This window comes from Macrosteles quadrilineatus, unplaced genomic scaffold (assembly GCF_028750875.1).
Source record: "Macrosteles quadrilineatus isolate MER2022 unplaced genomic scaffold, UCM_ALF_1.0 Scaffold_6__1_contigs__length_79288215, whole genome shotgun sequence".
Classification (NCBI taxonomy): Eukaryota; Metazoa; Arthropoda; class Insecta; order Hemiptera; family Cicadellidae; genus Macrosteles; species Macrosteles quadrilineatus.
In genome coordinates, this window is record NW_026542599.1 from 67,468,614 (window position 1) to 67,485,019 (window position 16,406).

Consider the following 16,406-nt stretch of genomic DNA (forward strand, 5'->3'; position numbering starts at 1 on the left):
ATGTTCACTCTCACAGTCATGACTGAAAATTTAAAAAATATAAACTGTTTTTAAATACTTGCTACTACTGTAACTGTTTTAATATCTTACTAATATAGACACATCCAAGTAGGATGTAAATATACAAACATTTTATAATCATAAACATGTTTGGCCTGGTTACAAAAGTTTGTAGAAAACTCTGTTGGATGTTCAATTCAAATGGTAAAAATTACTATCACCTTTAACTCAACCTTTAACGGAATGTTAACTTTACAGTAAAGTATCCATGGTCAACCCAAAATTCAGAAATAGAACACAATTAATTGCATTATGTATACATCATTTCGTCACAAGCTAAACCCATCGATGCTAAACCAACATGTTTTTTAATGGGCTGTATGTATACTAGTGCTGGCATTGCTGCTCTTCTCCTGTAGGTATCAAGATTGGGGGAGGCGTTTTATGGCTCGGGTTTTATGAGTTATATTGTGTTCCATTGTACATATGTTCTTCTATATTTTTGTTCAGGTTATAGTAAAGGCATTCCAGAATATCATTTTTAAGTTGGATGGAGAATTTTCTTATCTTGATAATTTTTTGGACAAATTGATAAAAACGTTTTAAGTGCATATTTCGATTTATAAGAGGGATTCTACACATCTAAAGGCATATATCTTTCTAACAGTATGCCTAGATCTTCCCGGCGATGCACATGAGGTGAGAAAAAATGTGTTAACGAAACATGCTTCCCTATTAAGAGAGGGATTCGATTAGAGTATGGGTTTCTAAGGAATTATTATGAATCAAAAAAATGTGTTATACAGTAATTGTTTTGCAGTAATTTAGAAAAAGGTTGCATTTCTTTTATAGTCTGTGATACTGTTTGTTTTCAGTCCCTCAAATAATTCTCTGGAATAAAAGCATTACTACCGCAACGACTTGCTAGCCGACTAGACCAGTACCAGACTATGACGGCTTTACCGAGTCCACAGAAGGAAAGCAGATCGACGGTCGTCCCCTCCTCTGACCCAGTGGCCCGGATGGAGGCGGCCGTAGTGCTCCGCCAGTCTACACTCGACCGTCCTTGCCATGGTGTCTACCGGAGTACTCGTCCTAGCCGGGGTCGCCGTCCTGGCAACGCTCGGAGGAGTTCGCGCCCAGGCTGGCATCTCAGGTAAAGAAACTATAATGTTTTAGGAATTACAGGTTATTGCCAATAGTAATATTTGTTTAAATTGCATTACGAATATTTTTAAATTTTTAGCATGGTTAAAAAAATGGTATTGTAATAATTTTAGAATTTTTTTAGGCATAAATATATATTTTTCTGAAAACATTGTTTAATAAAGAATTTTATAAAATAACTATACTGTTAAGAATCGGAAATTAGGTATTTTGAAAAAAATTATAATAATACAATTCCAGTTGAGGTGGTTTTTATTGTATACAAGTAGTACCAGAGTAATACTTTTTTTTTTTAATTACCACTTAAGTGTTTTGCACACAGGTAAGAATAGGAATTGTAAAAATACTTAAGTCTTACATATAAAATATTTAAATATATTCTACAGAAATTAAGTCTTTATAAACTTTTACTTTCTCATAGGGCAATTGGTAAATTTATTATTTCTTACAATGTTTTTGGGTTGAAATTTAATAGTATTTTATTGGATTTTTCGGGTTTTTCGTGTAATTACAGCATAGGTTACATCAAGACACATAGTTCTGAGGTGTTAGTTGATTTGCACACAAAAGTGACTATGTAATTTATTTAAAAGAAACATGAATTAGATGGAATTTGTACGATTTAACAATATGTAATGGGATAATTAATCAGTTTGGTAAACTGATTAATAATACAAATAATGTAGATTTTTTCACTAGCTGGTTACACTTTGTGTTTAACCAATTAGTAATACCTGTGCTATTTATGCTAACAAGTAATTAAGCTTATGACTTTTTGTCTAGTATCATATCTCAAAAAGGTAAGAAAAAGTACAGTAAATAGTTTAGATGTGTATTACAATCATTAATAAAAACAATTGTAGGGGACTAGTTGAATAATATATGTTGAAAACATTCTTAATGTCTTCAATGTGAATCAACAATGGAATTTCAAATAAAAGTTTATTGAAGGTTTGCAAACATAAAAGGTAAAGTAAAATAGCAATGAGACGTTATACAATACGCGAATTATATCACATAAGAGGACCAGAGGACTTGTACTTTGCTTGTATCATGACATAAAAGTTATACCATAACTAACTACCATAATCACTATAACTACCATAACCACTATAATTTGTATTGCACATGATACAAGGAAATCGTACTTTTATTCTGTTATGTAAACAGGTTTGTGACATTATCCAAAATTTATATTTGATTCCATTACTATGAAAATAAATTTAAATTATGCAAAGTAAAATATCTAATAAAATATACTAGAGGTCGTCCAGTGGTTGAAAAATCGACCAAAAGTATGTAATGTACACTCTTCTCTATTTTTACCCCACGCTGTAAAAAAAAACATGTGAATAGGCTATCTTCCGTTTGTTTTGATTTTCTGTTTATATTTCTATGTTATTTCGTCACCAGTATGGCAACCCATAAGGCCCATGTTAATTTGTTTATATTTATATTAATTTTCATGCTTATTGTTAACCTATCATCTGAAGGCATATATCTTTCTAACAGTATGCATAGATTTTCCCGGCGATGCACATGACGTGAGAAAAAAGGTTTTCAAGAAACATGCTTGCCTATTATTAGAAGGATTCGTTTAGAATATGGTCTACTTAGTAGGAACTATTATGAATCCAAAAATGTTTTATGACTTTTTTGCAGTAATTTAGAAAAAGGTTGAATTTCTTTTTTAGTCTGTGATAGTGTTTGTTTTCCTTCCGTTTGTTTTGATTTTCTGTTTATATTTCTATGTTATTTCGTCACCAGCATGGCAACCCGTAAGCCCATGTTAATTTTTTAAATTAAAAAGTCGTGTTTTGTGCTTTTTAGTCTGTTATGATTTATAAAAGTTCTGCACATCTATAAGAAATCATCTTTCTAACAGTGTGGGTAGATTTTCCCTGCAATGTACACGAGCTGAGAAAAAGGTTTTGAAGAAACATGCTTGCCTATTATTATATAGACTCTGTAATTTGTTACCGACAATTTGTTATTATTTTATGTTACCAACTATAATTTGGTACATACTATTTTCTTCTGTAAATAAAATCAAATATACATCATTATAACGGGATTAAAATATAAAACACACAGTTTATAAAAATATTTCTCAATTAGCTAAGCTAACCACAGAAAGCATTCGTTCCAGACAGTAGCTAATGATGCAATTATTGCAATTATTAAAGTATGCAAATTTGACCCTTACCACCACGCTCTCACGGTCTATACTCCCTTGCGTGTGATCTCCAGTTACCATAACAGTGATAAGGTCGTTGCTCTTATCACCTGACGATGAGTCAGAGGTAACGGTCCAAACCGTAGACTTTCCACTCTCTACAACCTTGACTCACTGGCAGAAATGAAAAGTGGTCATGGTTCCGGAATAGATTTGATTTACTTTCACTGTCTTTCTTCGGTGGTCTTGGTTTGTGAATTCAGGTTTCACTGTTTGTTTGTGTTAGATAGACTGTTGTTGGTTATATTTCTTTACAGTGATTGTTAATGGTTCTGTTGGTTTGGAGAAGTATGGGTTTCCATTATATAAACTAAACATGTTTTCAAAACGTTTCAAAAATATTATTGTATCACATCAGTTTAGTTTGCACAATTCAAATGAAAATGGTTAACATTTGAAGCACTTCTTCGCCAAATGTCGGGAACATTATTTGGTAATTTTGTATAAATATAATTTATTGAGATTTCATTTCCAAAAAATTCCTCAAGTAGATAACCTATTATTTCCAAGGGTGGACATTAATTGCGCCAACTGACCTAAGTCAGGTAGTTGGGTATTCCTGAATTACGCCAACTCCTCCAGGGAGCCACCCGATACGTTCATTAACTGCACCAAGTGGCGGCCCTCTTTGACTGTATAATTAAGTAGGTTTTGTAGGATTGATTTTCACATTACTTCAGGCTAGACCTAGGGGTTGGGGCATTATTACTTAAAATCCATTGGTGATCTGGCGGGATTTGAACCCAGGATCCCAAGGACCGAAGTTCCACGCTCTAACCACTGCACCAGCTCGCTCCCCATAATTGAGTAGGTTAGAATAAGTTAGGTTAGGTTAGGATATGTTAGGATAACACGTAAACAAGGACATCCTTCTGCTGGCAACTCTCCCCTACCTGGCTTGGGCTTTGCACAACTAAGTAACATTTGTTGCTTTGAGGGCTTGGCGCAATTAAGAAACTCTTTGGCGCAATTAATGCACGACCCAATTCCAATACCAACAAGGAACTGTAAATCAAAGTAATATTTTCATTTTAACTGGATGGATGTTGGATCAACAAGCTCTCATTTAGAAGTCACCAGTATTAACGAAGACTTTAGCGAACAAAAGATCAAATGTTTAGAAAACTAATAATGCAAACCATGTAACAGTTATGGAAAAGTCTATTTGGCTAAGACAAAACGTCCAAACAAAAGTCAAGCCACATGTCTCTGCCATACACTTGGCCAAATGAAAATAGTGGAAATTGATGTATTGTGGCCGAATCATGATCAAAATACAATCGATATATTTATACAGGTCGGACAGGTATGGACAGCTGTTTATGTTCCAAATTTAAGTGCGGTGTACTTTAACAGTTTAACACAGCCTATCCGAAAGTGTTAAATAAACTTATTTCGCGCACTTATAATATGCACATGATGATTTGGAGAATAAATTAGAAAGTTACCTCTTAACCTAATAAGGTAGTGTCATCGTATTACAATTGAAGTGTCGTCATATATGATGAGTGAACGATGGGGTAACACTTCGTTTCTTCTCACATCATATGATTAGGCTGTTATGTAACTAAAACATCCAAAGCTCCAGGATTAGCTGTAAGATCCATTGATATCGGCTTTATAAGACGTTAAAATCGTGAAATTGAATCCTGGCAGTGTTATTTAGTTGTAAAGTTGTCAACTAAACAACTAAATAACACTGAGTTGTTGGTTGAAGATAAGTAATACTTTACTTCGTTTTTGAAAAGATTATACAACTTGTGGTCAATTTGAGTTGCATTGGCTTATCTTAGTTCATCAAGGGTTGTCACTATATCAGTTTAAAGAATTAGTATGGAAAGTTTACCTTCAAAGACAGATATTGGAGTATGGAGAGTTTATGTCATTTTATGAAGAGTATGTGTCTGAATGGAGAGTGTATCTCTGTATCGTTGAAGTGCAATTTTCAATTTTCTTATATGGAGAGTTCATCTCAATATGGAGAAGTGTTAGAACGGGTATGTTAGTATGGGAAGTTTATATCGATATATAGTGAATAGAAGATTAGTATAAAGAGTTTATATATTTATAAAGGGTTAATATGGACATAAAAATGTTATCCCAACACAAAGAGTTTACATCTATGAAGAATCTAAAAAAGCCTCCGTATCATACATTTGTGTATGGGAACCTAGTATCAGTAAGGATAGTTTATATCAGTACAAAGAGCTTACACCAGTATGGAGAGATACACATAAATATGAGTACATAAAGTACATAAGTATAAGTAGTGTATAAGTATTTATAGAGCCTTTGTCAGTATACCGTTATCATTCCCATCATATTTAATACCTACCTTATTCTCAATAGAATGATAAAAATGTGTATTTTTTATAGCATTTGTTGAGAAAATCACGTGTCTAGAACATTTTTAAATGCTCTCTTTGTGTTAACCATTGAGCTCTATGCAAATTAACTCGTGTACGAGCTCTAACCCTAGCATAAACTACATTAAATGGGATAAATTAGATGACTTTTTAGCTGTCAAAACCATCTAATACTTCACGATGACACGGTTGCGACCTGCCTACAGCAGACCAGACCTATAGAATCCTTGCAGAATTCTATGTAAGGATTATTTCACCGGCGAAAGCCCTGGCTATGATCCAAGTCTTTCGCAGCGTAGGCTGATATACGATATGATATGAATCTGTAAAAAGTAGAGCTTACGAAGAAAGTAGAGTAACCAGTATTTCAAGGTCGACTGGTCACTTTTACCACCTCCGTCTCTCCTGTTAGCCCAGAGTAATTAAACGCTTATTACTGGCTCTTCTCAGTAGAAGGACCGAGTTCGAAAGTCGTTGAGCATTTTTGAAGAGAGCTAAAATATGTTAAAAGTTTGAAGTACAACAGAAAAATACAACAACAGATCTTTATTATGACGAGCTGTTGGCCCGTCCTACGTATGGGAATCGAGCAGTCCATTTAAACTGTAGGGCCTACATGTAAATATTGTTATTTTCCAACTCTTTCCTGAAAAGGTCGAGCAGTAAAATGATTTGCATATCCTTTTCTTTTAAGACTCGTGTACAGAGCCTCGATTTGTATACAACAATGGTTTTACTTATCTCTGTGGTCTAATTATATCTACTAATCTTACTTATTTCCTATAATCAATGACCAAATCAGAGTAAATAAAATAACCTAATCGTTCTATAGAATATTTTTATATTCAACCAGCTGTTAGTTAAAACAAATTATATTGCACTAAAAAATCAAAGCTTGCTTTACAAAATAATTTGAACATCCTAGTATTTTATTATTTATATTTAATTAATCTGTCATCCTCTTACCGAAGAATTGAACGTATCAATGATCAGCATTACACATAGTATAAATGTTAACCCTTAGTACGTCTTTTCATTTTTATCCAAATGCTGAATTTGTGTCACAAACGCTGAATGTTTATAGCTTTTATGTTAAGCATATTATATCATACCAAAAGCTATGAATGATGAAGTGTAAAGTGGGGGCATATGCTAACATTGGAGTGCTTATAAAAATAATTCAAGAATAATGTCCCATTAAATTAGGATACCATTAAAAAATAATAAAAAACCCCAGCTATACGAATTACACGAAAATAGGTAAGGTATATTTGGATTACGACTGATAGTTATATTTCCAAAATCCAACCACAACCAGTAATATGCTAGGGTTGCTGTTTATTTTCAATATAGTTAAGTTTATTTCCAGAATTTAAATATAAATTACCAACCTTCTAAATATACTTTGAGCCGAGTGTGCGAAGCTCTTAAAAACTAACTGAGGGAAGGTATAAATCTTAAATTATACAAATTGGACTACAGGGTGTTTCCATAAATTAATTTCAATTTCTAAAAATTCAACATGAGCCTTATTTATGGGTTGAATGGTTGCCATGACAGTATGTACAAGATAACAACAAAAATGTAAGCAAAACAGATGTAACATATGTTAATAAACAAATAAAAAAATCTAAAGTAGCACATTACAAAATACAGAATCAAAGGGAAGAACATCAATGGCACATTGAGTATGATTTTATGATAGGCTCGAACTCCTATGTCTCTCTGAGTATATTTGAGTATCTGTATATTTGAGTATCCAAAATCAATGACTGAAACATTTCCAGTTTCCACCCACAAGTTGAGAGCCAGAAAGAAAGTGACGCAACGGAGAGCAGCTTTCACGTAAACAAATGCTGTGAAAGCTGAAAGTCGGTCGAGCGAGGGACGCTTCGAAGGTCTGGAATATGACAATGGAGAGCTAACAGGATGCATTGTAGATGGGTGCATTCACCAAACTGTTGAAACGATCACTTATGAATCTGAATACTTGGTTACAAAACGTCCAAAGCCAGGACCGTTCTGAATTGAAAAAAAGGCAAACAATACTTTTCTGTATGGTCGAAATTCTTTGTTTCTTTTAAACCTGAATGCAGCCAAGTATTGAACCGTTCTGAAATTGAAAAGTTAAATAAGCAAACAGGTTTTAGTAATTTCTGTATTATTTCGTCAATATCGCTTTGAAAGATAAACCTTTAAAGTGTGGGAGTTTGTCAATTATAGTGTACAGATAATTAATAAATGTTTTTTAACAGATTTGAGGTATAAATTGTGTTAAGGCCTTTATATAGGACTAGCTGTACCCGCGGGCTTTGCCCCGTTTAACTTTATAAGTGAGCTCTTTCGCATGGCTCAATCACGTCCTGGTTGAAGTTCGTTCGCTACGCTCACTCACCTTTTGGTTGCAAATTAGCTGTTGTCATAAATGTAAAAGAAATGATAGTGCTGCACCCTGTTGGTAATCCTTGTGCCCTTAATGCTATTGAACATCATAGAACAGAACCAACTTGTTTAATTGGAACAGCTGTTAAGATTCATTAATTCCATTTAAATATGAGTACTCATAAGGTTAACATGGGAAACTCCAGAGCCACTGGGGCGGAGCCCGAGAGTCCGATCAGAATAAAAACAGCTTAGTTTTCCTATTTAATGCCTAAAGAATCAGTGTACCAAATTTCAGCCTCCTAGGTAAATGGGAAGTAAGAGAATTAGTGATGAGTGAGTGAGTCAGTCAGTCAGTGAGTCAGTGAGGGCTTTGCCTTTTATATATATAGATAGATATATTATTTAGGTTGTATTTATACCAAGTTTCCTTTCTTATCATTATGGAAACTCTGGGACTCTTAAACTCTAAGGTTGAGTAAAACAGGTAAAACTGACACTAAAGTACAGCCACTCGTTGACTTTTTTATAACTAGTAGCAGTCAATGCTAGTGTGCCTGTTTTTGATTAAGTTTCTCTGATTTCAGCATACATTCCCTTAGATAATGTACCTGTTTCTCTAATTAGCTCTCTTTTCCTAGAAAAATTCTCTTCGATAATATGGATATTTCTTATTTTTATATGTGCATCGACGCCAATAGAATTTCTTAACATTTTTGACTAAACCCTGAGCTTGTTACTAACATCAACCTTTTTGTTAGAACACATTAGACAATTAATGAAATTGGATCTGGGTCCAGTAACGATCTAAAGGTCGACCGTTTAGAAAAGAACCTGCGCGCTAATGCTAATGCTATTAGAATTAGCGCGGAGGTTCTTTTCTAAGCGGTCGATCTACAGCTTAAAATCGAACCAGCGAGCTTTATATTTAAGGCGAGCACTACAACCCCCCTCCGGAAAATTATTATTATCACTGCTTCTCCAATTATTTATTTGTTTGCAGACAGCTTTCTGGAAAATAATGGACTTTTGTTTCCAGCTACACTTTCCTGAATCGTGAAACTATCCAACCCCTATGTTTTATCACTTCCTCAATACTACCCGTTTTACACCAATTATCACTGTGTTTTCAGACATATTACCTTGGATACTGTGCTACATTTTCCTCCAAGTGTCCACCACATCAACGCTCATTTAACATTTATGTCGCTGATTCCAGTCACAATCTCTTGATACTGTTCTTGTATATCCAAAAATGTCTCTCTCTGGTTTACTAACTTACATGATCACCATGTTTCTAGATATATTCTCCTGGGGCCTGGACTACATAGATCCAGAAGCCAAAAGTGGGGAGAAGGAAGAAAGCACTTCCTCGCTGGCCTCTAGAGAGTGCAAATGTGAGGGGATGATCTGCAATTGCTGTGTAAACTTCAACGTCACCTTCATAGACTTGGGAGGTCCAGGTAAGGAACTTCAATAGAAACTTAGACTATCTATTTAACTACTCAATTTCCATGTAGAAGATTTTCAGTTATAGAATTAATGAGACGAAAACAAAAAAGCTCCTCACGTCATGCTGTGATTTTTTGGTCGATCCTTTGGTGAATATCATCAACCATTCAATTCAAACTGTGATTTTTCCTGACGATATAAAACTATCTATAGTGAAGTTAGTACACAAAAGGAGATGTGCGATATCTTGACAATTACAAACCCATTTCAATCACATCAACATTTTCCAAAGTTTTTGAAAAAGCCTTTTTAAGCAAGTTGTTGAATTTCATAAATATTAACAAAGTCTTTTGCCCTAATCAGTTTGGATTCGTCTAAGGTATATCCACTGTCAATGCAATTTTTTCGATGATCAATAGGGTTTTAAACGTATTGGACAAGGGTGAGCTGCTTCTGGAGTCTTCTTTGATCTGTGGAAAGCCTTTGATATGGTTTCGCACGATATTTTGCTTGAAAACTTGACACCAATCTGAGAGGGGGTCTCTACTTCGATATCCAAGAGCCAATATGAAACATCCTTGATGTATTTAAAATTTTAACATCAATAGATTCCTATTTCAACGTTTTTAGCCTGTCACACGCAGTGAAGCTTTTCCATGTAACGTTTAAATCTCCAGTTTTAAATTGCAATGCTGATGCTAGCTTTGAGACCACACCTTACAGAATCGCCTTTGGTAGCTTCAATGTTAGTTTTTAGAACACGTAAACAACTTACATAGTTTCAAAACTGGTCATTGCAAACGCGTTTTGGTTTTACATTATGACAATTGGCTAAGATATGTTTTGGACCTAATGACTTAATAGTTCATGTCAATGTATTAAGTACAGTGACTACGCGTTGGCCTGTGTTAACCTAAAAGTGTGCAAAGGCTGCAAAGATTTTGGTTATGCAACTGATAAATACGTAAAAAGTATTTTAAAAATAAAGTCATTTACAGGAAGCTCAATTTCTAAACGAATATGAATTAAAACATTTAACTCATATTACCATGCCCTATTGCCCTACAATTATAACCTTCTAGCTCATAATGACGTCTTGGTTTTTCAGGTTGTGTGAAGTTGAAGTATCTGTCTCAAACTGATGGTCTGATGATGAACGTCTCGTATGGAGACAGTGTGCTCCACAGCGAACAAGTCAAAGGTACAAATTGACTTAAACAATATATGTTACCGAATATATGGTAATGTAGAAACGATTTCTCTTATGTACAGTTAAGTGCCACTTCGCACACTTGTTACACAAATTGGGCTTTCATGGCATTTGTTTCCCCGTATAATCCGTCCTCTTAGATTCAACTTAAGCCTTAAGCCTAGATAAATAAGCCCAGTACAACGACCCTGTTGTTCGAAACCTACCATGTGTAGCACCAACCCAGAAAACTAAAATGGCTCATTAATTAATCTCAAATGGTCTTTTCGGCACGGAGATCATACTTTGTATTTAAAAACTTACTCAACAATATACGTTGTATAATCGATACAAAATAATAGGACTAGCGTGGGACTAGCACAAATTCTGATAACAGCGTTCTCTTGGGTATCTTTTACAGTTTAAATGCTTGAGGGGATGACAAAACTCAGCTACTTTTATAAAACGACCGTACTCTGTATGACTAACCCCCCCCCCCCCCGTCTACCTGAGAACTGATCCGGGCCAGTCTTCAGGTAGGCAAAGGACCAGGAGACAAGTTCCACCAAACAGACTATAGCTATAATGAAAGAGCAAACTAAACTTCCAAAAAGCCATGCCTGCGATTCAACCAGATAATACCTAAATGGGATGTCTACTCTAGTTTAATTTAATAATTAAGGTATTTCACATTTGAACAAATGGAAAACTAAACATTCTTCTACAGCCTCCAACCCAGAGCCATCCTGCATCGACCTCCTGTCGGACCTTGCCCAGGTTTGCGCCAGGTTTACAGAGTTGGTCCCAGAGGGCGACGGCCTACGAGGTTGTGTCGTCATGGAACCCACCCTCCTGGGTGACGTCCAGACCCAGTATCCCGTGGGATGCTACAAGATGGGTCCAACTGGGATGAGCGAGGATACAACAAGGGAGCCTGTACTCAGGTAAAGTAATAGTTGAAGTTAATAACTTAGCCACTGCCCTAAGTCATGTACGTAGTTTAAGGTGAATATTAATGCAATGGTGGGTTCGGAATGAAGTGAAATGACAGCTCTGTTACGGACTACGATCAGGTTGTTGTTTGGCTATGACTCTTTTTTTACCTCAAGAGTCCAGTTTCGAGTCATCAAAAAGCTGCAGACGCAGACGTTCCTCGCGATCAAACCAGCAACCCTCAGATTGTTAGACGATTGCTATACTTGGGAGCCAGCTGGTCTAGTGGTAGAGCTCGGGGCTTCGAAGCGCGAGGTCCCGGGTTCAAATACCGCCAATCGCCCAATGGATTGTATCCATGTGAATGATGTGATAATGCCACGACCCTCTAGGACTAGCATGAAATAATGTGTAAAACAACTCCAGGCTAGAACCTAGTGTCCAAGGATGTGAAGGTGAGACATAAAAAACTACACTTAAAGTCACATCTAGAAAGGATATGAATCTAGGACACCTATTCTTTTCTAATCCTTAGAACGATGCTCACTGAGTCACTGGTTGATACATAAGTGAGTCTCTTCTCTTCGAGCTCAACTGATTCCAAGACAGCTGTAATTAAACTATTATTGGTTTTGAGCTTATTTTATCAGCCAACCTGGAATAGTGGAAATACCGCTCTGCTCACTCAATGACCATGACGTGATGAGTTCGTGATGTTCCAGTCCAGAGAGCTGAAACCATACTGAACTGAGGCTGTAAGGACTATGTTCTCTTCAGCCACTCACTGACCAGGCCCCGCTGGGGCTGATCCTTTGTCTAGTTGCTCAGTTTATCAAGGCCTCCTCTGCGGCGTGAAGCTGCTGGGTTCTCTTGTTTAAACTGTTAGCTTTTCCAGATAAAGCCTCGAGGCCTAAAAGGAGATAAAAGTTAGGACAATACAGAGTGTATCGGTATCTAGTTTAAAAATGTTTAATACCTTTAATTGATTTTTGAAGCATCTGTGTGAGTTGATCAATCCTAATTGAAACTGTATACTGCCAATATAAATTTTGAAGTTATTATATTGTTTCTCATTGGGTGGATTATTTTCATTAGATCAAAGGAGTTGATCACCAACATCATCCCAACGCATTTCTATACAGTTTCTAACGAAATAAGCATCAGTGAAAAAGATTAATCCATCAAAAACAACCGTGCATTTTGGTTCTCATAGCATTCATTTTAACTTTGCTCTACAATTGTGAAATAGAACGGAAACCAATGAGCGTAAACTAGAACGTAAAACTGGTAACATCAACTCAATAGTTACTGGCGGAAGGATATCCTGCCATTTGACTAATGTATATTTGTAACTACTAAAACTCGCTGGAACCTTGAATATGGATACACTCTAAAGTAAATTCACGATCAAAACTCGGCCAAATTCTCTATCTTCCAGACTCCGCGTTAGTCCCTAAAGCCAGATTTGTGTATTTTTTAATGTTCCCAGCCATTACGAGTTAACATTCAAAACAACAAACAAACAAAGGTAAATTTCACAATTACTTTATTGAGTACGATAGTCTGTATACTGTACTTTATTTTAAACTCTGTTAGTAAAACTAATTTTAATCATCTAAACGCCTAGAGAAAAATATTTGAGGGATTCTTTGAGAATGAATTGGAAATCGCAACCGTTTACAATTTACTGCCTATAGAAGCAGATAACTTCTAAAGGTGATCCGTAAATCATAAGAATTAGTGTGTTAGTGTGTTCTATCACTGTCACAATCACTATTTTAGATAAGCCTGTTATAAACCAAATGAGAAAAGATCTGGAAACTATAGTATAAAACCGTAGCGGCTTTCCAAAATCATAAGTAAAAGGGTGAATAAACTTACCTTAAATATAGAAGAATTCGTCACTCAACGTTTATAATAGGAACACAAAATAATCCGGTGGTAGAATATCACTGGGGCATCCCAGATTATTTTGATTAAGTTCTTAGTCATGAGAATTTTGAATGTAACCAGAGGGAATGAAATACCAATTTTGAATAGCTGTTGGTAAGGCCAAACCCCTAATACTTAAACGCTGTGGTAAGGTAAAATTTGAATACCCTAATGTGATGGATAGCTTTTCATATTGTCTAAGACAATCGGTAATCCCATTCATTAGCCACAACTATTGAATCCCCTAAATTCGATACAACTAAATTTCTCGTTGCAGCTCGAGTGAGGAACAGTCCAACGAGGAGTCGGCTGAAGGAGAAGGAACAACTGACAAACCAGACTCTGAGGAAGCTCTGATCAACGCTGTCAACGAAAGTGCTGAGGAAGGAATAGCCTGGTTGACCGGATTGTTGGGTCTCAACTTCGGCAGCGGTAACAAAAAGCCTGCTGAGTCTACTGACGCCACTACCCCCAATGCCGCCCCCAATGCCGCCCCCAACGCTGCCCCCGCGCAGAAGGCCGCTCCTGCACCTCCACAGAGGCAACGTAGCCTCAATGCTATCCCTGTGTAAAGCCACCCCTAAGATTGGAGTATACGAACATTGATGTACACTAGTATAGAGTAAGTTATGTTTGTTGGTAAGCTTCTCGTTCTTAACGTAAGATATGTTGGAAATGCCATAAATTGAACATTTCCTTGTAAGGTTTTGAAGAGCTCAGCTTCAATTTGTGTTCAGTTTGTTGTTGAAGTAGGCATCCATATTCAAACCATTCGTAGTTTATTTAATTTAAAAAATATCAAGATGGTTAAAGATTGGGACATCTGTTTCGGACTGGACTTAATACTTGCCAATGGCGTATAGGTTTATCTCATGTACGGTAACGTCGTGGATTGGAACCCACTTTAATCCATACAACTAACTACCCACGAAACTAAAATTGAATGTTGAATTGAATTTTATTTTATAAACTGTTGAAATTTCTTCCACAATGTGCGATAATGTATTTATATCAGGATCATTGGACGATTTCGAGCACATGTATAGATAATACTCTTGAAAGTATTTCTTTACTGAACTCACTATTGAATGAAAGAGAAAACTTAACCCTCTAAAACCCACCCCCAAAACAGACACTGCCTAAATGGGATTGCTCTAGTTTCTACTACCAATCTCTTAAGCTTTAACTGTCGTGCAATCTTATAACAATATTATTAACGAATAATCGTCTTATTGCACATTTAATTTCCAAATAATTATAATGTATTTAAATTTTGTATCACGAATTCTTGAAAATGTAAATAAGAATATACCATGTGAATTTATTCTCAACGTATAACATATAAACTTTTGTTAAGTATTTTGAAAAATGATTAGCTAGGTTGATATTGTAAAGCAGTAAAACTATCTTATAAAAGTAAGAGGTCGGAAAACATTTGATCTATTTAATACTAGACCCTTTTCATTCACAATATTAAAGTTTCAATGGTTTACTTCAATCACCTTATAGTATTATTTTATACGAGTTGTTTACCTAAATTAGCAGCAAATCTTAGACTTTAATTTTTAGATTACTGTACTTTTAATTTATTTGACGCACTTCACTAGATTAACCTAGTTTGTAATCTAACGACCAAAGACTGTGTATTAATTTATTTATCGTACCAGTACGCATTTACACTTGTACAATATTGTTAGCAATAAACATGTTAATATTTTATATTATACTATTTTAGTACAGTAACATGTACAGTATCTACTTTATTTCCTTTAGCAAAATCCAACCGGATGGTTTTTAGTAGGACCTACTCATGGTAAGACCTGGACCCGGTACCGATTTGCTTTTTCGTTTTGAGGAGGTCCCTAGAGGCCAAAAACACCATCCGTTGAAATTCATATATATAGTGATTAAGAAAACTATGATTATTGTATATGCGTGTGCTCGTTAGCACGATAACTCGAGTAAAAATTATCCTATTTTGATTAAATTTGTTATAAACGTGTAAACCTACATTTATTCGAACGAGTTCGCGAACCGGCATGATCAGACTATGGGAACAGGGTTTTATGGGGAAAAATGGGTTTTTCCCATTTATGACTCTAAAAACTAACACACTAACTAACACTAACCTAAAAAACTTTTTTTGTCGAACAACAAATGTCAAAATAAATTTAACTCACAATAAAACATAAACATGAAGTGAATATTATATTACATAAAAACATTCAGAGGTTAATATTTCTTCTTATTTCGGTTTAGTAAACAACGATATGAAACCGTATTGTACGCTGTTCCAGAGTTATTATTTATGATACCTATTGTAGTTTAGAATGTAATATACTCGTTTCATCAATGTTAGCTGCGATTTGTTTGCTCCATTGCTGCCAGCTTGTGTGCAAACGGTGTTATAAACAATAATTTTGATTTATTACTAACAAAGTTGAATGAACTGTTAACTAGAGCACTCCGGGACATAAAAGGTGCTCCAGTTCACACTGAGTGAAGCAAAACTCCCGTTTATTTTCTCTCAACCAACCTGTCTCCTCCAAATCTGTTGAGGAAAACCCGTGGAATCTGCAACCGGATAAACCTAATGGGTTTGTTGACATACACCGTTTGTTGCAAGTCACTGCCTCCGCAATCTACAGATCAACCGAGAAACCAACCGCAACCTTCGATCTAGGAGGCCTTGGCTGTGGAAATGACAAATGGCGACGATAACTGCAATTTATAACTGAATGTTGAGCCC

The 16,406-nt window shown here is 35.6% G+C and overlaps 1 protein-coding gene across 1 annotated transcript; it reads left to right on the forward strand.

Annotated features, from left to right (window-relative positions):
* Positions 1-980: 980 nt before the first annotated feature.
* LOC128997597 (uncharacterized) lies at positions 981-14,229 on the forward strand. The gene is made up of 5 exons (XM_054423236.1): positions 981-1,156; positions 9,453-9,614; positions 10,712-10,804; positions 11,520-11,736; positions 13,935-14,229. Exons 1-5 carry the CDS (start codon positions 1,072-1,074, stop codon positions 14,227-14,229), a joined length of 852 nt encoding a protein of 283 aa, XP_054279211.1. The 5' UTR covers positions 981-1,071.
* The last annotated feature ends 2,177 nt before the right edge of the window (positions 14,230-16,406 follow it).

What these genes read in the sequence shown, in the direction of transcription:
- LOC128997597 (XM_054423236.1), top strand. Translation starts at nt 1,072, where the DNA reads ATGGTGTCTACCGGAGTACTCGTCCTAGCCGGGGTCGCCGTCCTGGCA. An exon ending in CGCCCAGGCTGGCATCTCAG is followed by an intron (nt 1,157 to 9,452) that starts GTAAAGAAACTA and finishes CCATGTTTCTAG; the next exon opens with ATATATTCTCCTGGGGCCTG. An exon ending in CCACAGCGAACAAGTCAAAG is followed by an intron (nt 10,805 to 11,519) that starts GTACAAATTGAC and finishes ATTCTTCTACAG; the next exon opens with CCTCCAACCCAGAGCCATCC.